Here is a 23,103-nt window from a genome sequence, read left to right as displayed (position 1 = left end):
GCACCATGAGGGGCAGACAACAAGGGTGGGGCTCAAACATCACATCACTTGCCACGTTACTTAGAATAAAATTACGGAATAGCTTCATTTTCACAATATAAGCATTTTTATTTTTGGTGCACTTCAGCTGCTATATTTTTTTAGTGAAACAGTTATCCTTTTTTTTAATTTATTTATTATTTTTTTTTTTTTTTAAATAAAGTTAGCTAATATTAGGTAAACGGCTGTGATGATGTCAAGAGCAAATTCAAAATCAGAGTTTGTGACAACTACCTACCCGCACAATTGTGTGTGGGTGTTGCAGGTTCATAGAGTGTGTGGAAAACCTGAACGCTCCGGTCATGTCCAGCAGGGAGGTGCTATTGACACACTACACCTCCAAACCCCAGAGAGAAACAAGGAGGACACACTGAGTCACTGGAGACGGTAAGTCTTACCATTCAAATGTTTATCCACTTGTTCATTTTATGTTGTTTTTATACGATTATCATTATTTGTTTCTAGTATTAATGGAACATTTAATAGGGATTATACATTCTGGGTAGATTTTTGGCACAATTTTTTAAATGGGTTTTTTGTGCCATCTGGTGGCCATACTGATAAACTGCAATCTAAACACATTACATCCACTGAATGATAGGTTTATGATTTGACTGTTAGGTCTTTTGCGGGCTTTATCGTAAATGTTTCATTCATGATATACACAGTTTCTTTCACTCTTTTTGTTTTACTTAAGAAGCTGAATTTATATACCGTGTATACAGTATATAAAGCATTGGAACAGCAAGATCAATTCTTTTGTTTGTTAGGGATAGTAAGGCAGTTGGGTTTGAGATCAGAAGATGAATATTAACATAAGCTTTCATTTCCTGATATTTACATCTAGATGTGTTAAACAACTTAAAACATGGCACCTTATGTTTGAACCCACACATTTTTCATGAATGATTTAAAAAATATATTGGAACTTGTGACTGAGAGGTGTTACTTGCTGCGCAGATTCAATTTTATTTGTATAGCGCTTTTTACAGTAGACATTGTCTCAAAGCAGCTTTACAGAAATATCAACATGGTATATAGATATTAAAGGTGTGAATTTATCCCAACTGAGCAAGCCACTGAGTGGCGACGGTGGCAAGGAAAAACTCCCTAAGATGTTTTAAGAGGAAGAAACCTTGAGAGGAACCCGACTCAGAAGGGAACCCATCCTCATCTGGGTAACAACAGATATTGTGAAAAAGTTCATTATGGATTTATATGAAGTCTGTATGGCGTTAAGAGCAGCCGTAGTCCCAGCAGTCTGGAATTAGAGAAGATTTGAGCTCCATCCAGAGGCAGAAAGGATCTGGATCTCTAGTATCTCCATAAATTCGTGTGGGGCTCGGCGAGAGGAGAGAGGGAGAAAAAAGATAATTATGACTGCGAAGTAGTAGAACAGAATCTAGTCAGGGTAGGCTTGAGTAAACAAATACGTTTTAAGCTTAGACTTAAACACTGAGACTGTGTCTGAGTCCCGAACACTAATAGGAAGACTGTTCCATAACTGTGGGGCCCTATAAGAGAAAGCTCTTCCCCCTGCTGTAGCCTTCACTATTCGAGGTACCGTCAGATAGCCTGCATCTTTTGATCTAAGTAGGCGTGGCGGATCTTATAAAACCAAAAGGTCGCTTAGATACTGTGGCGCAAGACCATTTAGTGCTTTATAGGTTAATAAAAGTATTTTATAATTAATGTGAGATTTTACTGGGAGCCAATGCAGTGTGGATAATATCGGTGTGATATGGTCATATCTTCTGGTTCTAGTTAGGACTCTAGCAGTTGCATTCTGGACTAACTGGAGCTTATTTATATTCCTACTGGAACATCCAGACAGTATGGCATTACAGTAATCTAATCTAGAGGTGACGAATGCATGAACTAGTATTTCCGCATCATGTAGTGACAATATGTTTCTTATTTTAGAAATATTTGAGATGAAAGAAGGCTATCCTAGTAATATTATCTACATGAGCATCAAATGATAGGCTGGAGTCAATAATCACTCCAAGGTCTTTAACTGCTGTACATGATGAAACAGAAAGACCATCCAGAGTAACCATGTGATCAGAAAGAATACTTCTAGCTACACGTGGGCCTAATAAAAGTAAGATGTGTCCTGTTAGAATGGCTGTTTAAACAGTTAATAGCTCTGAATGTCTACTTTTGGTTTGTGCTCTGGGTTTCACCTCTGAAGATTGTATTTGTTGTTAAAAAGATAAACCAACTTGAAGACCAGAGAGCTGTCTATGGGAGAAAAGCAAGCCATTTTGAAGCTCTGAGCCATTGCACACATTGGGCATAGCCAATACAACTATTTGGAATGTCCTGAAAATGAAAGAAACCACTGGTGTACTGAGCAACAGACATGGGACAGGTCAGCCAGGGAAAACAATCATTCGTCATTCGTTGATGACAAACATTGTGAGAGCTGTGAAGAAATACCCCAAAACAAGTCATTGACATCACCAAGAACCTCCACAGGGCAGGGGTGAAGGTAACTCAATTCACAGTTCGAAGAAGACTTCCCGAGCAGAAATATTGCGACCGTAACACAAAATGCAAACCACTCATGAGCAGTAAGAATCAGAAAGCCAGATTGGAATTTGCAAAGAAATACAGAGACGAGCCACAAAAGTTCGGGAACCAATATTAACCTCCACATAAGTGATGGAAAGGCCAAAGTGTGGAGAAAGAAAAGATCTGCTCATGATCCAGAACATAGAATTTCATTTGTGTAACATGGTGTATGTAGCGTCATGGCTTGGGCTTGCATGGCTGCTTCTGGAACATTCTCACTAATCTTTACTGATGATGGAACTCATGATGGTAGCAGCAGAATTAATTCAGAAGCCTACAAAAGCATTCTGTCTGCCAACTTACAGAGAACTGCATCCAATCTAATTGGGAGGAACTTCATCATGCAGCAAGACAATGATCCAAAACACACTGCCAACTCAACAGGGGACCTCATCAGAGGAGGAAGGGGAAGGTTTTAGACTGGCCAAGTCAATCACTAGATTGACTTGGCCAACAAAAGTTCCATGTTCTAAGTTATCTTGATGTAAATAAAAGCTGAAATTCTGATCTATCCTCTCATATCCATCTTTAGATCTCAAATCCAAGTGTATTGCAAGGACACAAGAATTTGGTCTTGCTCTGTCAGCTGCCTTAAGGTCTACAAGAAAGAGGAATTTTGAATGTTGATGCATTTATTTCCACATCATACATACATGTATTTACATACATTTATTTCCTTAATACGTAGCTGAAACAAGACTAAGAAGTGGTTGGAAAGAACTATTAAAATTTTAACAAGACAATGCATTAATTGGCAATAATAGTAATAGACTGTGAAAAATGCATTACATGTGTTGCAGTTTCTGAGGGTGTCCACCTGGTGGTGGCAGATTACCACATACACAGAAGCTTGAAATTAAACTTCAGAGAGAGTATAACCGAACGAAATATATTTTGTGTGTGCAGGGAATTCCTCAGTTCTTTGCGCCACTATCGGGCATTTTACGGAGGTTTGGCTGATCAGATGTGTGTCCGAGAGCTAGCATCAACTGACGGACCTACCTGCTGGAACGGGAATGACGTGGTTAAGAGGTGCAACACACACAGTCTACCACTTCTCAGTCAAACAGAACACAATGTAGAAATCACAGTGGCGCTTGAGCTTCATCTGTTTACACGTCATGTATCTGAACAAACTTATTTTAAAAAACATGCCGTTTACATGGTAATCATCACAAAGTTTGGGTAAATTGTGACATCACTGAATGCGATCAAATGTTGTCGCAGCCGAATCTGTGGACCCTGCTCCACGCATGTGCATCTGTATCTTAATACATCATACCATGACACAAATCATTGACATGATTTGTTTACTCTTTGACTCTGCCTCCATTCCTGTCCATGTACATGAAGCCCTGCCTCCTGGGGGTCTAACCACGGCCAATCGAGTTCTTTCACGTTAGTTCAGTAGCAAGTTGAGTAAATATTCCAGGTCTTGTTTTACTTGGAGAGTTATAACAACCCTGTCCACTCACCCCCTGCTGGAGTTGCTGCACAGAATTATGGGATAGAGGGCAGAAAATATTCGACTTGCTGCCTTATTGTTTCAGAATATAGCCTAAGTATGCTGCCTTTGTTGTGTTTTGGACACAGCTTCTGTCTGACTAACACACAACTTGATCAGTAACACAACACGTTCCAGTGTTTAGAAATTGTTAGTGTAGGCATATATACAAGAGTCGCACTCAAAAACTGTTTTATTTATAGAATTCTGTAAATTTGCAGTGTTTTAATTTCATAAATCAGTTCTTTCTCTCTTACTCCATCTCATACACACCCAAATGAAAAGACTGAAAAAGAAAAGTAACTTTTTTTGTGGGGAAAAAAAATTATTATTCCCTTGTTCCCTCATTTCATTATCCCATTATTCTCTTTCCTTCTTCCTTTTTTTCCTCTTCCCCCCCCCCCCCCCCCCCCCTCATTTCCTTTGTGCCCTTCTCCCCTTTCTCCCCAATGCGCTCCTCTCCTTGTCCCCTTGCTTCCACTTCTGCTCCCATTCCTGCCCCCTTTTTTTTCCTTCCCCGTTCCTCACTTTCATGTTCACTACTTCTACTTTTTCTCTTACCTTCTAACCCCGTTCTCCTTCTTTTCGTTACCTTGCTAGTTATTCATCTCCTCATCCTGAGGCTTCCTTGTTCCCTTCACCTTCTGATACTACTTCCAGCTATAATATCTACTCTACGGCAGCTGTAATACAAAGCATTGTGATTTTATACTCATTTTAGGATCGTTTAATGGGCACTTCATTGTCTGCTGTTGCTCCTAAAATCTGCTTAATACATTTAGCTGCTGTCTGCTGCTCTTTTGCGACATCTAGTGTTCCTTAATTGACCCCTTTTTTTTTTTTTCTCTAAAAACCATTAGTGGATGAAATGTGTTTGTACATTTGAGGGTTGTGTGCAGTTTTAATTCAGATTTAATGCTGACTGTTGTCCTCAATAGTAATGAATTGAAAATAATGAGAAATCCTGTCAGGTTACCTCAGTTCAGCTAGCTAGCTGTTGTTAGCAGTGATTTATTATGAAGATGTCTTTGAAACCTGTAAATATAACGTTAAAATCCTTTCAGAAATCCTGTCAGGTTACCTCAGTTCAGCTGCTTTAGCAGTGATTATTGTGAACATGACTTTAATTAAAGTAATTTTAAAAATAAAAAATTATAAAGTCCTCTCAGGAATCCTTTCTGGTTAGCTAGTGTTAGCCAGTTGGTTAGTGTTGGTAGGAAATTATGAACATTTTATAGCGTTTGACTGAAACAATCCTTGAAGTCCAGTCAGCGTAGTTCATGTTAGCTTGTCACTTTTTAATATTGGGTACTTTTAAGAATGACTTTAAAATGCACACTTTAGCTAGTTAGCATGATCAGTAAAAACTATTAAGAATGGAAAATATTTATTGATATGCTTAAAAATTCTGTCAAGGTAGTTCACATTAGCCAGTTAGCTACTATTATCATGAAAACTATGACTTTAAATAACAAACCACCTGTGAATATAAGAAAACAGAAAATATGGAGAAAAAAATGACAGAAAATATGTCAGGGTAGCTTATGTTGGCCAGTAGGCAGATTTCTAGCATTATCATTATAGATTAAAAATGTGAAAATCTATCAATAAAAAATGTGCTTATTTAGATACTTTTAGCAATAAAGATTATGCCCTGAAGGTTAGCGGATATTAGCTAAGTGGCAAGCATTAGTTCATATAACGTATAATCAATAGTTTTAAAAGGTGAGTTTATGGTGCTTATTTAGCAACAGCTGAAATGAGCTAGGAATTATCCAGTCATAGCTCAGTTACTGTTATCTTCACTAATGGGATGGTAGTCAAGTTAGCCTATCATCCATTAAGATAACTTGGGAACCATAAAAGCTAAAGATAAGTTTGGAACAGTTAAACAAGGCAAATAAGAAAGTGGGGGGGCAGGTGCTGAAGACGAAACATCAAGCACAACATTAACATGCTCCATGAGAACTGCACATTCATCTGCTGAAATTTACACAAGCTAAGAAAAAGCAATAGTGTATATACAAAAAAAAACAACAGTGCAAATAAAGCTATTTATAAAATGGTATTGTATGCCATCGGATATCATAGAGATCAAATGTACAAAGTTAGAAAACTAGCACAGAGCTGAAAACTAGCATCAAGCTGAAATGTACATAGAAAAACTAGCATAAAGCTGAAAACTAGCATAGAGCTGAAATGTACCGAGAAAAACTAGCATAAAGCTGAAAACTAGCATAAAGCTGAAATGCATAGAGCTGAAAACTAGCATCGAGCTGAAATGTACAGAGAAACACTAGCGGAGAGCTGAAATGTACAGACGGAACTAGCGCATATGTGAAATGTACAGAAACAAGACTAGTATAATTCTGATGTAACCGGTCCGTTCTGCCTAGTCCGGCTACACTGCATTGTGTTCTGGTGCACAATAGACACTGGACACTGGCGTATCTTGTTGAACTCAGGTTTATTCGTCCTGCAAACAAGCTCAACGTCTATTTAGAGTTCAAAAAGAGCAAAACGTCGTCATACAGGGTTTATCTTTACGACACACCTCTCTCGGTCAAACTCAACGCCGACTGACGAGAAACCAGAAATGATGCGATACGTCTGCTACCAATTAACAAAGAGCGCTATAACACAAAGTACTCCCAACACCAAGCAGAGCAAACTATTAAATAACCGCAAAGGATTTGGGTGAAATTAATACATCTTACAGCGCAACACATGCCATGAAAAATAATTTTAAAAAATAATACATTTTCTTTTCTTTTTTTCTTATGTTACTCTGAAAACTAGCATAGAGCTGAAATGTACAGAGACGGAACTAGCAAAGAATTACCTATACACATCTATACTAGTCTTATTAGATATTTGTATTTCTAATTTAAAAACATTCCATACATGGACTTGGTAACATGGCCCCTTTCCTATATGAGGACTCAGTGGTGTGACTGACAGGCACGCATGCGCACACAGCTGATCTGAGCTTCCTATGAAGCTCTGAGGGGAGATTAATGTGTTTAAAGGGATTCCCGGCTGTTTAACCTGGATGTAAACGTTGATCTGGAGCCATGTTTTGCTCCTTTTTTTTTTTTGTATTAATAATAAATCAGGATTATGTTTGTGGAGGGAGAACCCTGGAGTGTCCCAGCATTCCTGATCAGCAGTGCTCCAATACAATGAGGGTGTAGTTCCTCAGTGCAGCCTGATGAGGGTGCTGTGGTTATTCACACTGCTTTATAAAGCTTTTCACCATAGCGCTCGCCTGGTTTCAGCTTTCAGCACATTACCATCAGTGTGAGCAGACAGAGAGAACCAGCTCCATGTATACATCACTGCAGATGTCACGCTTCTGAAATAATGATCATAATTATCTTTTCATTTATTTATATAGCTACTGTCACACTTTAAAAAAAAAAATAAAAAAAAAAAATATATATATATATATATATATATATATATATATATATATATATATATATATATATATATATATATATATATACATTGTATCAGCATAATAATTGGGGGTTATATCTATGATTAAATAATAATTAATAAATTCATCAATGTGTGATATTAAAAATGGCAGCAATGTCTGTTTCTCTCTGACCGTCTGTCTGTCTGTCTGCCTGTCTATCTATCTAACTCTGTATCTGTAATGTGCAAAGTAACTAACAAAATGTTTTGTCTAACTGTTGGTTTCTTATTGTCTGTCTCTATGTATTACTGTCTGTCTAACGTTCTGTCTCTGTTTATATCTGTCTGTCTTTATGTACATCTGTCTCTCTACGTATTGCTGTGTCTGTACAACTGTCTCTCTATGTATGCATGTCTGTCTGTCTGTATTACTCTATGTACATCTGTCTGTCTCTATGTATATCTGTCTCTCTAACTGTCTGTGTATTACCTTCTTTCTGTCTGTGTATTTGTCTGTCTCTGTTTCTATGCATCTGTCTCTCTGTCCATTGGTCTCTATGTATATGTTTTTTCTCTAACTGTCTCTCTTTATGTATTACTGTCTGTCTCTCTCTGTCAATGTATTTCTCTCTCTCTCCCTCTCTCTTTCTTTCTCTAGCTGTCTGTCTCTGTATGTCTGTCTGTCTCTATATCTCTGTCTGCCTCTATGTATATCTGTCTCTCTGTATATCTGTCCGTCTCTGTCTGCCTCTATGTATTACTGTCTGTCTAACTGTCTGTCTGCCTAAATGATAAAGAATTTAAGATGAATGAATGAGCAAATAAAACAAAATTACACTTGATAGTAAAACTTGATTTGGAACAAAACTGTGTGTGTGTGAGAGAGCGAGAGAGAGAATATGCTCAATCTGTAGATCACTCAGTTCAATTTCTGTTCAGATGTTTATTTAAATTCTGGGGCAGAATCGTATTTATAACACAGCGGAGTAGAACAGAAATGTGAAATCACCAAATACACGTACAGAAACAGTCATGAGTGTTATCAGTTTAACACACACACACACAGTTCCAGCTACATTGACTGTGCTGCACTGTACCTTCCTACGCTATGTGTACACGTACGTGTGTGTGTGTGTGTGTGTGTGTGTGTGTGCATGCGCGCGTGTGTTCCCATATCCAAAACGTCAGACTCGGATTAAATCCAGACAGTTTGACCTGCAGACATGAGGGCACAGCTGAGGACTGTCTGTCTCTCTCTCTCTCTCTCTCTCTCACACACACACACACACACACACACACACACACACACACACACACACACACACACACACACACACAGAGAGAGAGTAATGGGGTTTCTGTACAATAGGATGTGCTGCTACTGGAATATTAACACATTAACTCCAGTGTAACAGTATGAATATCAGAGCTGCCTTGCAGAAGGAGGATATGGTCGCAAGGACAAAATAAACCGAGCAAGGGGAGTAAAGAGCAGGAGATGGATGAGAGATGTAGTTTAGGAAGCAACAAGACAAGCAACGGGTTAAGGTTCTTGCAATAAATGGTGGAAACGTGATGAGGGGACACAGAAGCTACAAGGTGAAGATAACCGTGATTGCAAGGGGATATAAGGGAGCACAGAGAAGTCTAGGGGATGAGGGAGTGAGAAGAAGGGTGCAAGGAGACAACGAAAGGGGGGTGGAGGGGACGAAACTGGGAGGAAAGTGATGAAGTCAGGAGAGTACGGGACAAGGGAGAAAAGGAAATAAAAGGACTAAAAGGTAAAGTGATTATGGATCAAGGGAGCAAGGTGATAAGGGAGCAGCAAGACATGGGGACAAGGGAGGGTGGGGAAAAAAAACAGAGCAAGGAGATTTCAAGGAAGCGAAGGAAATAAGAGCTGATATTTAAGGGAATAAGAGAAAAGGGATGAAGGAGCAAGGGAACAAGGGCACAGTATTAGACAAGGACGTAAAGAGACGAGACATAATTAATGCTTGCTATATATATATATATATATATATATATATATATATATATATATATATATATATATATATATATATATATATATATATATATAAATAAAATATACAGTTGTGCCCATAAGTTTGCATACCCCTTGCAGAATCTGTTAACAAAATAAGATGAATCATAAAAATCCCATGTTTATTTAGTTCTGTCCTGAATATGCTATTTCACATAACAGATGTTTACATATAGTGCTCATAAGACAGGATTATAACTGAATTCATAAAAATTACCCCGTTCAAAAGTTTACATATGCTTGATTCTTAATACTGTGGTTACCTGGATGATCAAAGATATTTATTTATTTATTTATTTTTTTAAATAAATGTTTTGTGAGAGTTGTTCACGAGTCCCTTGTTTGTCCTGTTGAGTTAAACTGCCCACTGTTCTTCAGAAAAATCCTCCAGGTCCTGCATATTCTTTGCTTTTCCAGCATCTTCTGCATACTTGACCCCTTTCCAACAGCGGCTATATGATGTTGAGATCCATCTTTTCACACTGAGGACAACTGAGGGACTCGTACGCGACTATTATAAAAGGTGCAAACACGGTACATTAAGAGCCAGGGGGATGTAAACTTTTGAACAGGATGATCGGATGTAAATTGTTAGTATTTTGTCTTCTGGGAGACTTGAAACGATCTTATTTAGCATTTGAATGGAAGTACTAAATGGAAAAAAAATATATTTAAAGAAAATAATTTACACTGATTATTCTGCAGAACAGTGGGCAGTTTAACTGCTCAGGACAAACAAGGGACTCATCACAACTCTCACAAAACATAAACACAGTCGTGGATCATCCGGGTAACGACACACAGTTTTAAGAATTAAGTATCAAGGGTATGTAAACTTTTTGAACCGGGTAATTTTTATCTTGTCTTGTGGTCTTTATGTAAACATGTTATGTGAAATAGCGTATTCAGGATGGAACTAAATAAAAAAAACATGGGATTTTTATGATCTGTCTTAATTTGTTAATAGTATTGAGATTTAGCAGATTCTGCAAGTGGTATGCAAACTTTTGGGCAAAACTGTACATATGTGTATATATGCATGGCTGCGTCTTAGTCTGCAGTCTGCAATCGTGGCTCAAAATATCTGACCACTGTCTAGTGCTCCATTGTGGCTGTGTCCCAAATCACAGTTCTAGCAAATTACGTTCAATAGAGTACCGTCTGTATTAACTTTTAGGCAAAGCCTGTACACAGTTACGGTTTACAGTACAACTTCATGCAATCTGGGACACCGCCCATGTCTCAGGCATTGATACAGAGCATGAGTTTAGAAGTAAATTTTGAACAGAAACCCATCCTGTATGCAGAGTAGTGTTCTCAGGAGTGTTTGTGCGCAGGTTTATTGTAGATTCAGTAGTGTGTGTGTGTGTGTGTGTGTGTGTGTGTGTGTGTGTGTGTGTGTGTGTGTGTGTGTGTGTGTGCGCGTGTGTGTGTGTGTCCTATGTATGTTTAGGGTTCCAATGTAGGTTTTCTAGTCTTTTCCCTCGTTTATTAGGGTTAATGTGTTGGTGCACCCTGCTCGTCCTCCAGAGTGCAAAGATGAACGAGCACTGCGCCTCTGGATTAGGACACAGCATCTGTGTGTGTGTGTTTGTGTTCTCTGTGAATCGATGAGACTTTGTTTCTAATGTCCTGGGTATGACCCTTTTGGACCTACGTGTGTGTGTGTCTCTCTCTCTCTCTCTCTCTCTCTCTCTCTCTCTCTCTCTCTCTCTCTCTCTCTCTCTCTCTCTCTCTCTCTCTCTTACTTTTTTTTATTGGCTCTCTTTCCATATTACAGACAGAAGGAGAGAGAGACAGGTAGAGAGAGACCGGCACCTAGTCAAATACAGTCAGATAGAAAGAAAGACATTTAGACAAATACAATCAGATAGACAGGTAGTCACATAGGCAGATAACCAGTCCGACAGATACGGTCAGAGAGGTAGACAATCAGAAACGGACAGATGGATAGGCAGTCAGTCAGACAGCAAATCTAGACAGAGGGACAGACAGTCAGTTATACAGATATACAGTGAAGTAGACAAACTGACAGTCACTTGGACGGAGAGACAAACAGATGTTCAGACAGAGGCGTGGACAGATAGACGGATGGGTAGATGGCTTGACGGAGTGAAAGGTAACAGATGAAGAGCACTACTACCATGTGTTCCAATCACATTGTAGTCATGCAGCAATAAACAAGTCGATGATTGATCACAGAAGAACCATTGAGGCAGAACAGAAAAGTGTAGTGTTGCTTTACAGGTGTTGTAGGAACTGAAGTCAACCCACTGGGAATGAAAATGGCGAGGTGAGTGAGGAATCCTGGCCATGGTTCACCATCATGGATCATGCCTTAGGACAGAAGCACTCCTTTGTGCCACTTGTCCTAATTTGTGTCCTGGTGTACGGTTCATCTGCTGCTTCTGGAACACACCGAGCAGGCAGGAAGAGAAATAGAATGGACCTGGCGGAGTTGTTTGAGGAGGCAGTGAGGGAAATTTTCATGAAATTTGCAAAAACGTATCACGTTCTAATACTAGAAATGATAGTCATGAAAACACCTGGAGAAGAGATGGACGGATGGAGAAGTGTTCTTAAAGATGGGTAGATGGAAAGAATGATTATTGATCTTTTAAAAAGAAAATAAGAGCTAAAATGTTATTGGCGAGAATGACCTTAACTAAAACCATTAAAGACGTCAGGGTTTAATATTACAGAATTCTGAATAATGAATTGCTCCAGCGAACACCTCAGCAAAGAAATCCTCCCTCAGAGCATTGCCTTTGGCTGTGTCTTGGATCCCTTCGTCATATTTTGAGCTGTCGTGAACCTCATGTCGTCAGGTGGAAGTTCATCAGTGGTATCCAGGCATATGGTGTGCAGGATGGGTCATGAAGCGCCAACTGTTGGTACAAAGGATGTTGGCAGAAATTCATGACCACTGGGTCTTTTATTATGCCAAAAGTCTTCTCAGTGATGACGCCGGCCGTTTGTACGGTTTAATTAGACCTAGGGGCCTCTCAAAACAGGGATATCCCTCATCCCTGAAGAAAAGAGCCAACAGGTGTGGGTTAGTCCTAGGTCATGGACTAAACCAGGAAAGCCAAGAAAAATATCCAGAAACCTGAACTGGTGGTCTCATATAGCTTCGAGCTCTTCAGATGTAAATAGCTTCCTGTTTCTGTAGTACACACTCTTCTCATTGGGCTTTAAGACAGATTTGAGATCCATTGATAAACCCCGCTGGTTTTGCAGCTGGGTTTTGAGCAAGTCTGATTAAAAGGCATGGTCAACTGCCTGTTGCTCCTCCTCCGTTGCTGTCACAAATAACTCTGCTCAGGACTGATATCAGCTCCTCAGTGACTCAGAGAATTTTCCAGACAGTGGTTTTTGGGATGCCAAATGGAAACCACCTGATCTGATGATGCACTGTCCAACCAGAATAAATAAATATACCAGGACATCAGTGGTGTGTCCCTGGCCATAATGATGCTCTTGGTTCAGCACACACATCAAAGTGGTACAGCGCTAACAGATGGAAAGCACTAAGAGATGAGGCAGAGTGCTAACAGACGCTTACTGTCTTTCATTTGTCAGAATGCAAACGTTAAATTGCACATTGACACTGTAATTTAGCATTTAGCATGTTGAGGGTGTGTGAGTCATTTGGCTGTGTGATTTTCTTCAGTAAATGAGCGAGCGCTAGTGATGCAGCGGGTTAATTTAGTCTGTTCTCTCTGACGAGCTAACAGCTGTTTGTCTGTGATCTCCACCTCCAGCGCGCACTAACGCTAGCTCATTAAACTTATCTATGATAAGACGCACACGCACACACAGTGTCCTCTTTGTCTGTTTATTTCTTTATTTAAGAACAGCAGAAGGTGGGTCTCTCTCTCTCACGCTGCCCTTTATGCGACAGCCGAGATGAACGAGCCGCTCGCTCAAAGTTCAGAGTTCTCACACTCACATGCGCGCGCGCGCACACACACACAGAATGAACACGGGGGGAAAAAAAATTTAACTGAAAGGAAAATGTGCCAGAATTATTGAGAATGGGAAAGCCAAATTATTGGCACCTAATAAGCAGATAAGTAAATGCGCACTATTCTAACTATATAAGAAAATTTGCTGTAGTAAGAAGGAAGGCAAAGAATATCCAAGTAACCACAGTTTTAGAATTTTACCATGGTCTCATCGAGTTTTAGATCAACTGTCTACTATATCCATAACTATACACACAACTGAAAACTATATCCATAACTATACACTGGTTGGAACAGTTGCAATAAAAGAAGGGCTTCTTGATAGAAACCTTTTGTCTTTTGGTAAGTTTATGTTGGGGGAGGGGGGTGAATGCCAGTGATGTTTTGTGGCTGTTCTGTGGACCGTATGAAGATAATTATTTCCAGTACCAGGGTATGCCAGCCTAAAACCTGTATACCTCTGCCAGGAGGTTAAGATTTAAGTGAAGATCAAGACCCCAAACACATTTTGTTTGTTTTTTGTAACAAACCTTTAATTCTCTGAGGCTTCCAAAATAGTACTAGTGGGGGTGCCAATAATTTAGAGAACAGTGCACTACAACATAAAACTTTAAAAATTCTTTAACAAAAAAACTATACAATCACCATGTGCATAAAACACACATACTAATTCTTATGAAGGGTGCCAATAATTCTGGAGCTGATTTTAGATATACATATAGACACACACATGTAGAGAGAGAGGGATGGATGGATGGATGAAAGGATTATTGATGCTGTATGGAGAACTGCAGTCCATAGTTGAAAAAGTGCAGATACAGTAAGTGTAATTTATTCTTCTCTCTAAAAGGTGTGTTCAGTATCTTGCTCCTCCATGTGCACCACATTCTAAAGTGTTCTGCTCGTCTGTTCTGTCCCCAAGAGGATGTTTAATTAGAGCCGTCCTGGTCCGAGTCCAGTGTGAGGAACTGCTGCTCAGCTTCATTAGCTCTGGGACGAGCTAGCCAGCGGAAAATTACAGCCGGTTTTAATGTATGCACTCTGAATGCTAATCGTCTCACTTCACCTAGGTGTAGTGCACATGAAAACCTCAAGGAAAACACTGATAATAATAAAAACGGACAATATAGAAAAAACATTAGTTTTTAAAAGAAAAAAAGATAAAGAGAACCATCTGGAAAGGCTATGTCTCAAACTGCATGCCACTACCCTAAATAGTGTTTTGACACTCTAACCCAGGCTAGCCAGCGGAAAATTACATCTGGTTTTAACGGACATGTTCTGAATGCTAATCGTCTCACTTCACCTGGGTTAAGCAAGTTCATAAAGCGCACTGGGGCAAGAAAGAGTTATAAGTCCCCCTCATCAGCAAATTACACCTTCTGGTCCCAGCAGATGTTCCCTAAAAAGTAAGTGAGGTGGAAGTATACTTTATTTTAGTGCCACTACTTTCAGCTTTCAGTGCAAGTTTGCAGTGCCATTTTATCCAAAGATGGGTTAAGAGTGGTGTCCCATTAAAATAAATAAATAAAATAATAAAAGTCGTCTCCTCAAGTGGCTTTTATTGTCATTCCATGAGAGTCTACATAAAGTGCAGGTACACGAGAGTGAGATGAGTGCAGGACAATAATTACACAGGACTACAGAACAGTGTTGTGTGGGAAAACTATTTTCATAATAAATATATTTTGCAGCAAAAAGAGTCTTCTAAAAAGTAAAGTGCGGGTGTGCAGTGATGTTATTAGAGTCATACTGGGTTAAGTGTTTGATTAGCCCAAGTGAGCTATTCTGTGACTGTTGAGTATTCTGAGTGCCTCAGCAAAGCTGTTGCAGAGTATAGTGGTGGAGGCGTTAGTACCCTCTATAAGGATTGTTGCCCCTTTAAGGGTTGTATCCTCTATAAGGGTTTTATTGCCTATAGGTTTTCAAGCCCTATAAGTTGTCTCCCCTATAAAGATTTGTATCCCCTTTAAGGGTTGTATTACCTGTAATGGTTGTATTGTGTACAAGTGTTGTGTATGAGGGGTGTCTTAAAAGGCTTGTATGCACTGCACTGTATAGAAGTTGTGTCCCCTATGACATGTTGGTATCCCCTGTACATTATATGCCTTCAAATGGGCTGTGCACTCTAAAGTTTGTGACCCCTTTAGGATTTGTGTCCCTTATGCCACTTAGCATCCTCTATCAATTTTCCATTTTCTCGACAATATTATTGTCCTTTGTGGTCCAATGATCAAGTAACTTGGATTTGATCCTGGTTCTGTCTGAATGTTGTCCAGTTTATTTCTAGTCGGCTTGTTTCCAGTGTAGTTAACTAGCTGACACTGTTGAGATTAGCAAGATGATGAGTTACCAGCTGTTATTCCTGTGGATCGTTAGATTAGAAAAACACTGCTACTGAAAGGTGGGCATAAAATAATAATGAATACTTTAAGCACCTGATTGCTCAGGGCTCATTGTACATGTCTGGCTAGAATTTTTTTTAAATCTTAGCCATTAAAGTATTTTCACTGTGAACAGACTAAGTCTGTTTTCTGGGACTACTCAAGGGTTAACATTGTGCACTAGCTAGCAAACTAGGTTTTTGTCCCAGCAACAGTCCCTGTTTTTCTTCAAAAATTTCTTGACCAGTCTTGCGAGATTAGTTAAAGAAAGGATAAGACCTGACTTTGGCAGACTTCATGTTTTTGTGGGTGCACTGGGCATTTCATTTGTTTGATCCTTGACCTGTGCAGGGAGAAATATATAGTTTTTACGATTGTTTTTACGTTTGTTTTTTTTTTTTTTTTTGGTGGTGTCTCTGTTGCTTTGCTGAGTCTGTCAGGTTGGAGGAGTTGCTTTACCATCTTGTTATTCTCTAAAGGTCACACGGCAGGCTTTCTGGGAAGATCATGTAGTGATCTGATAAAAACATGGAGAGGGTGGAGAAGTGTTTGGACTCACTCGGCGGTGCGTATGTGTTTGATCTGCTTGCGATCTGAAACTCGGATATTGAAGTGCAGCTACAGGGACTTTCTGGGGTTGAACCTCTTGGAACAATAAACACTGAACTGGAGCTTTAAAACCCAGGCTTGAAGGTGTAGAGGTGGTGTGAGCGCAACTGACCTAACATTATGATAATCGTCATATTCGTAACAAAACAATCCAGAGACACACAAGCCTGCCATTTGGTTGAAAAACATCATTTAAACGAAGCACGGAGTTTAAATGAAATCCATTTTCAGGATGGTGAGGTTTGTGCTGAGGTGAGTGTGAAGTGTTTATCGTACAGAGACTCCATTCACATGTGGTTCTGTAGAGGATTTTAGCAAGAGCTGTGCTGGCTTTTTATAAACTTTTATACTGATTAAACAATTTCAGATTGACAGGCAACGTTCGACAATTTGAATTCCAACTGACCAGTGATGTCATAATGGGCATTACAGCAGGCGACCAATCAGCAGCTTCGATTCAACTCGCAATCATTAATCACACTTTTACTTTTTGCGTTCATCCATTTCTCTCCTTCCACCATCCTTGTTCGTTCTTGCTTTCCTTCATGCTTTCTTTCCCTGTCTTGTCATCGTTCCTTCTCTCTTTCTTACACTGCTCCCTACATTTCTCTTTCTTCGTTCATTCAAACTAAATTCTTTCTTTCTCCTGTCTTATTGAATTCCTTCTTTTAATCCTTTCTCCTTTCTCTGAGGCAGTTCTTTCTTTTTCTTTCTTTTTTCTCTTTCGTCCTTTTCAGAAATTGCAACTAAAAGCTGTAAGTTAAAATGCGTTACATTCTCCCATGCCCCTGAATGGGTCGTGTGTCTCGATTCTTTAATTTTAAAAAATAAATAAATTCTGCTGTTGAAATTTTCTAATAATTCTACTGGTGTATTGTGCCTCTGCTTTTCCCTGGGCTCAGCCCTGAATGTCTTCATATCCTGTAATTGCACCTGGTTTGAACCCCAACTACACCTCTGCCTCACTTCTGTTACGAGGTATAAGTCGTTATCAGGCAGCGTTGAGTCATTTGCATGAATTTGAATAAATGTGGAGGCGGCGGGAATCCAATCCAATGCATAACGGAGTAGTGTGTGGTAAAAAACACGGTCAGTGTGTCCATGATGACGAGGGTGAGTCGTTATCTTCTACTCAGGAGTGCTGATTTCATCACGTTTCCATGGTAACGGCAGGTTGCTGGCTTTGTCATGCTGGTGTTTATGTGGCCTATATAGTGAATAGGGTGTGTGGTTTGGGACATGTCCACAGTGATGGGGCAGTGAGCTGTAAAATTGAGTTGGATTGGGTATTAGTGTGGGTGAGACATCTGACCAGGACAAGAGGTATCGGCTGACGTGCCAGCTCACTCATGAGGAAATGTTTATCATCCTGTGCTAATGACGGGTTTCCCCTTTTAGCAGAGCTTCATGTGCAGCATCCCAAACCAAAACACCCTATTCCAGGGGTGTCTGAAGTCCGGCCCCTGGACCACAGTTTCTTTCTTAAAATGCATGCTGGGTGGCCCTAAGGCCAAAACGTTGCAATTTTTCCTTTCACCTGATGGTAGGAACAGACTGTGTTAATACCCTGGCGTTAAATTGCATGAACCACACACCTTATTCACTATATAGGCCACATAAACACTGTCATCAGTCCACTGTGTACGTGTCCCAAACCACACACCCTATTCACTATATAGTCCACATAAACATCATCAGTCCACTGTGGATGTGTCCCAAACCACACACCCTATTCACTAGTCCACATAAACATCATCAGTCCACTGTGGACATGTCCCCAACCACACACTCTATTCACTATACAGTCCACATAAACAGTCATCAGTCTACTGTGGACATGTCCCAAGCCACCCACCTTATTCACTCTTTAGTCCACATAAACATTGTCATCAGTCCACTGTGGGCATGTCCCAAACTCTACATACCTTATTCACTATGTAGTCCACAGAAACACAATCTGTATGGATGAAATGGAAAAACAATATGTATCCACACAGCTGGCTCGAATTAAACTGCCTGTATGCATGTATACAACACTGTGACGATGTGACGGAAGGATCCATTTCATATTGGGGATGGGACGTGGGGCGGGGGGGTACAGACAGATCTTCAGGCCTTCTGAAGATCTGTAATTTAAAATTCATTCCCAGCAGCTGAAGCTCGACTGCCTGCTGTTCTCTCAGTGTAACACGTGTTCTCTCTTCACATCTGGAACTCTGCGCCTGCTACGCCTTATTTATGCCTTGCTGCGCTACTACGGGCACCCCTGGCTGCTGGAGCAGATGTCACACACCATTATTTTTCAAAAAGAACCATTCAGCAAAAAATAAAAATATCCGCACCACAATGTCCCTCTTACTCTGGGCAGACAGGACATGTTTGGAGTCTAAAGTATAGTCTGTTCATTTGTGCACTAACTTGCCAAACATTAGCTAGCTTGCTAGCAAACCTATTGATTTTAATCACATGATGCCAAAAAGCTAACTGTTATCCAGCTTGCTAAAGGGCTTTGCTAATTGCTTAATGTCTGATAGATAGCTGCTGCTGGATAAGGGAATGTTAGCTAGTTATTTAGCTGGATAGCTTAGCTAATGTCACAGTAGTTTTATCTAAAGTCAGCGAGCTTGCTAGCAAACCTACTGTTTTTTTGAGTAGTAAGGAAGCTACTGCTGGGAAGGTAGCTAAGTTAGCTGGCCCATTTTCATTACAGTGCTGGGTTAAAATATTTTAAGTATATTTTAAATCAGGCTGAAAAAAAATGTTATCAGATTTGTGATTGGATGATTAGATTCAACTCAAGCCCCGCCCCTTGCTTATCCTGGAAGGTGTTTCAATCAGCAAAACCAGGACCTGTGTATACACTTTCATTAATATTTGTGAAATATGAAACGAGCCCTAATCCTTACAAACAAAAGGGGTGAGCTGCATTATGGGTATTTTGTACTTAGAAAATTAGTGTACAGTATATAATTTGGCTAACATGCTACATGCCAACTAGCATCAGTATCAGCCTCAGTCTTTAGCGAGCTCATGGTGAGCCATAACGTTAACTGTATTCTATGGTAATGTTAGCTAGCTGCTTGAGTAGCTTCTGTCGGCTTAGACAGCAATTACTGCTACGTTCAAACTCCTCAAGTTTACTCTGTGTAAGAATTTCCTGCATGGACGGCCCATGTTGTGGTGTAAAAAAGACAAAACAGTTTTAGATATTGATATTTCGCTATGGCAGAAAACTATACAGGTTGGTTAGCGATCGATGCTAAGTGTATGTTTTGGCCATGTTTTTTTTTTTTTTTTCAGTAATTTACCAACACGTCTGAGGTAAATGTTGAAGTTCTAGATGATTCTGTCTTGTTTCCATTGTCACACTATCTTCACACTATCTGTATTAATGACTCGTTAGCTAGTTAACGGTTAACGCGTGTTAGAAAATTACCCTGATATAGAGAGAATTTTTAAAAAAATGAAACCCGCTTCACTCTCAGCACGGGCAGGAAACGAGACAGAGGTGGAAACCTATTCCAATTTCCTCCAGTAGGGTCTCGAGGGAGTCGTGTTAACCGCCGCGCTTCTCCTGCGCACCGCTGTGCTACGGCCGCCGTATATTAAAGGTATATTTCTGACTGCGTAGGGAATTGTGGGAAATTGCCTGATGGATCGACAGCGATATAGAGATTTGTGCAGCAGAGGAGCGCTGTCTGAGTGATGCATCCCTATCTCTGTGTGTGTGTGTGTGTTGGGCTTTTATTATTATTTATTATTTATGAGGGTCTGCTCAGTCTCTGACCACAGTTATGAGAGAATTGCACTTTTGGACGACATAAATCGCTCTAAAATGCCGCTTGTGTCTCGTACCTCGCCTGCCTTCCTGTTCTGGAGGATAATTTACGACCTGCCATGATGCAGACCCTGTAATCTGTTAGCATACTGTACAGAAATGATCAACAAATATGTAATATTTATATCAGCCTTACTGTGGTGTTATGGAAAAAAAGTTTTTCTTTTTTTTTTTTTTTTTAAACCCCATGATTTAACTACTTTTCACTTCTTGTTTTATGGTAAATATAATAACAAGAGGCACATTGAAATTACCATACGAAGGTCAAGGTGTAGCTAGCTCTTAGCGTTCAGAGATGTAGCTAAACACAACATGCTATTTAGCTAAAGATGAATAGCTTCTAAGACTGCATTTCCTGTTTATACTAAACATAGAAGCTAGCCACTCTGACCCAACACGCTAATGACTAGCGAACATGAATAACACCATTAACTCGCTGGACACCAAAATATTTTTTATCCAAAGGAAGGTTTAAAGAGCTAACCAAGCGCTATGAAATGCTAGCAAGCAGCAAGCTAACGACCTAAAAGTTAAAGGTAACATTATTATTATTATTATTATTATTATTATTATTAGTATCGTACTATAATTAAACTTGCTAGCTACCTAGCTTTTTTTTGAACAACTAGCTAACACATCAGCACACACACGTTTTGATCAATGTTTCATGAGAGGGAGGCTGTTATCGATCAAGACACGCACAGGTAAGTGGAGCCCGGCTTCTTCCGGTCCCTCCTGTAGTGTGCACTACCTAGCAATGTTCTCTCCCATTGTCTCTAGCTGTCTTGCGTGTAGGAGTGTAAATTACCTTTATCAGGTTTAGCGGGAGGCTAGCAGTATCGGTGCACGCTGTGACTGATTCATGGCTCTCTGTCATGTCATGCTCGTGTTCACACACACACACACACTGTTGCAGGTGTGTGGCAAATGTGTGTGTCACGAGTGAGTCATGTGGTGTTCTAATTTATTCACAACAAGAAAGAAAAGGATGCATACTATTGGCTAATGGTGTTCGCTAGCAAGCTTAGTGTTTAGCAGGCATTAGCTAAGACAAGAAAGAAAAGAATAAATACTATTGGATAATGGCATTAGCTACCTGGGTTAGCATCTATCAGGCTATATCTACGACTAGAAAGAAAGAAAGGATGCATACTATTGGCTAATGGTGTTAGCTACCTGGTTTAACGTTTAGCAGGCTTTAGCTACCTCATGAATAAAAGAAAGAAAAGGGTACATACTGTTGGCTAATTGTGTTAGCTAGCAGGCTTTAGCTACCTCATGAATAAAAGAAAGAAAAGGGTACATACTGTTGGCTAATTGTGTTAGCTAGCAGGCTTAGCATTTAGCAATCTTTAGCAGTGACAAAAGAAAGAAAGAAAAGTATGAATACTATTGGCTAATGGTGTTAGCTACCTGGCTTACTGTTTAGCAGGCTTTAGTTATGACAAGAAAGAAAAGAATAAATACTATTTTCTGGTTAGCTACCTGGGTGAGTGTTTTATCAAGCATTAGCTGTGACGTGAATAAAAGAAAGAGAAGGATGCATACTATTGGTTAATTGTGTTAGCTAGCAGGCTTAGCATTTAGCAGGCTTTAGCTATGACAAGAAATAAATAAAGCAAGAAAAGGATACAGACTACCTGGTTAATGGTGTTGGCTAATTGGCTTAGCATTTAGTGAGCTTTAGCTATGAAGAAAGAAAAATATACATTCTGTTGGCTAATCATGTCCGCTACCTGGTTTATTGGTTAGGACGCTTTAGCCAAGAGAAGAAAGAGAAAGAAATGGAGACGTACTACTTGGCTAACGGTGTTTGCTAGCAGGCAGTTTAACATGAGTGTGCGACATGTAGCTCTTTGACTAGTTTCCGCAGTAATGTTAATTGAAATATGCTACGTAGATCAGCGGCATTCCACAGCAGCCTTAGCAAGCACGCTAGCACTAAATCGCTGTAATACTGGCATTCCTTGTTTAATTATACTCCCCTTTTTTTATACAGTTCGCTCTGACTCATTTCATTTCTCTGCACCTGGCAGGCAGCGTGAGCTGGGAGTTTATTCTGGGTTTGTCCTCCAGCCTCTCTGAACTTTCTGCCCGTCTTTGTCTCCTGTGCTTTGTTTACCTGGTGGTGTTAATCCCGGATTTAGCCGTCTGCTGCCGAGCGTTTGTCGGTGCTAAAGCTCTTGGCTTTGTTCAAACAGAACGCGGGGAGTCTGAGCCAAGGTCTCTCTCGCTGATAATCCTCCGTCCTGCGCGCCTCAGAGTGACCTCGTAATCACATTATACCTCCTCCTGAAAATCTAGCAAACGCGCACACCATATATCACTGACGTGGACGAGTCACGCAGCCTGATGCTAATTCTGTGTGTGTTGGCGTCTCGCACTTTTTCCTTCCACCGTTCTTTTGGAAGGGCATCCATGTTCCTTTCCGCTTCTGCCCCAGAAACCGCGCTCGGTATATTATTAGCATTGTTCACGCAAGACCCCATTTTCTATTTTTGCTCTGGTATTTTCTCTTACAGCTTTTTAAAGTTTGTGAATATTCAGGAAAAGGAACGTGACCAAAAAAAAACAAACACGGAACCGTTAGCCAAAAATAGCGCATCATGCTAGGTACATGCTAGCTGTGGCTGTGTGGATAGCTAGCTACATGTTTAGCCATTTTATTCTCCTAATTCTCTGTTCTATATACATAATGTGTTCAGTGTATATAT

At 39.9% G+C, this 23,103-nt stretch overlaps 1 protein-coding gene across 3 annotated transcripts in view; it reads left to right on the top strand.

Moving 5' to 3' along the window:
• Positions 1-23,103, top strand: part of gpc5a (glypican 5a) — an 83,540-nt gene that overhangs the window by 15,987 nt on the left and 44,450 nt on the right. For all 3 annotated transcript variants that reach the window (XM_017458148.3, XM_017458149.3, XM_047151256.2), the window contains 2 exons: positions 305-426; positions 3,523-3,648. In XM_017458148.3, the coding sequence (XP_017313637.1) occupies positions 305-426; positions 3,523-3,648 (248 nt within the window). The remainder of the gene's footprint in view (positions 1-304; positions 427-3,522; positions 3,649-23,103) is intronic.

This window comes from Ictalurus punctatus, chromosome 26 (assembly GCF_001660625.3).
Source record: "Ictalurus punctatus breed USDA103 chromosome 26, Coco_2.0, whole genome shotgun sequence".
Classification (NCBI taxonomy): domain Eukaryota; kingdom Metazoa; phylum Chordata; class Actinopteri; order Siluriformes; family Ictaluridae; genus Ictalurus; species Ictalurus punctatus.
Note: the sequence above shows the minus strand (reverse complement) of the source record. Positions and strands in the feature narration are given on the sequence as shown.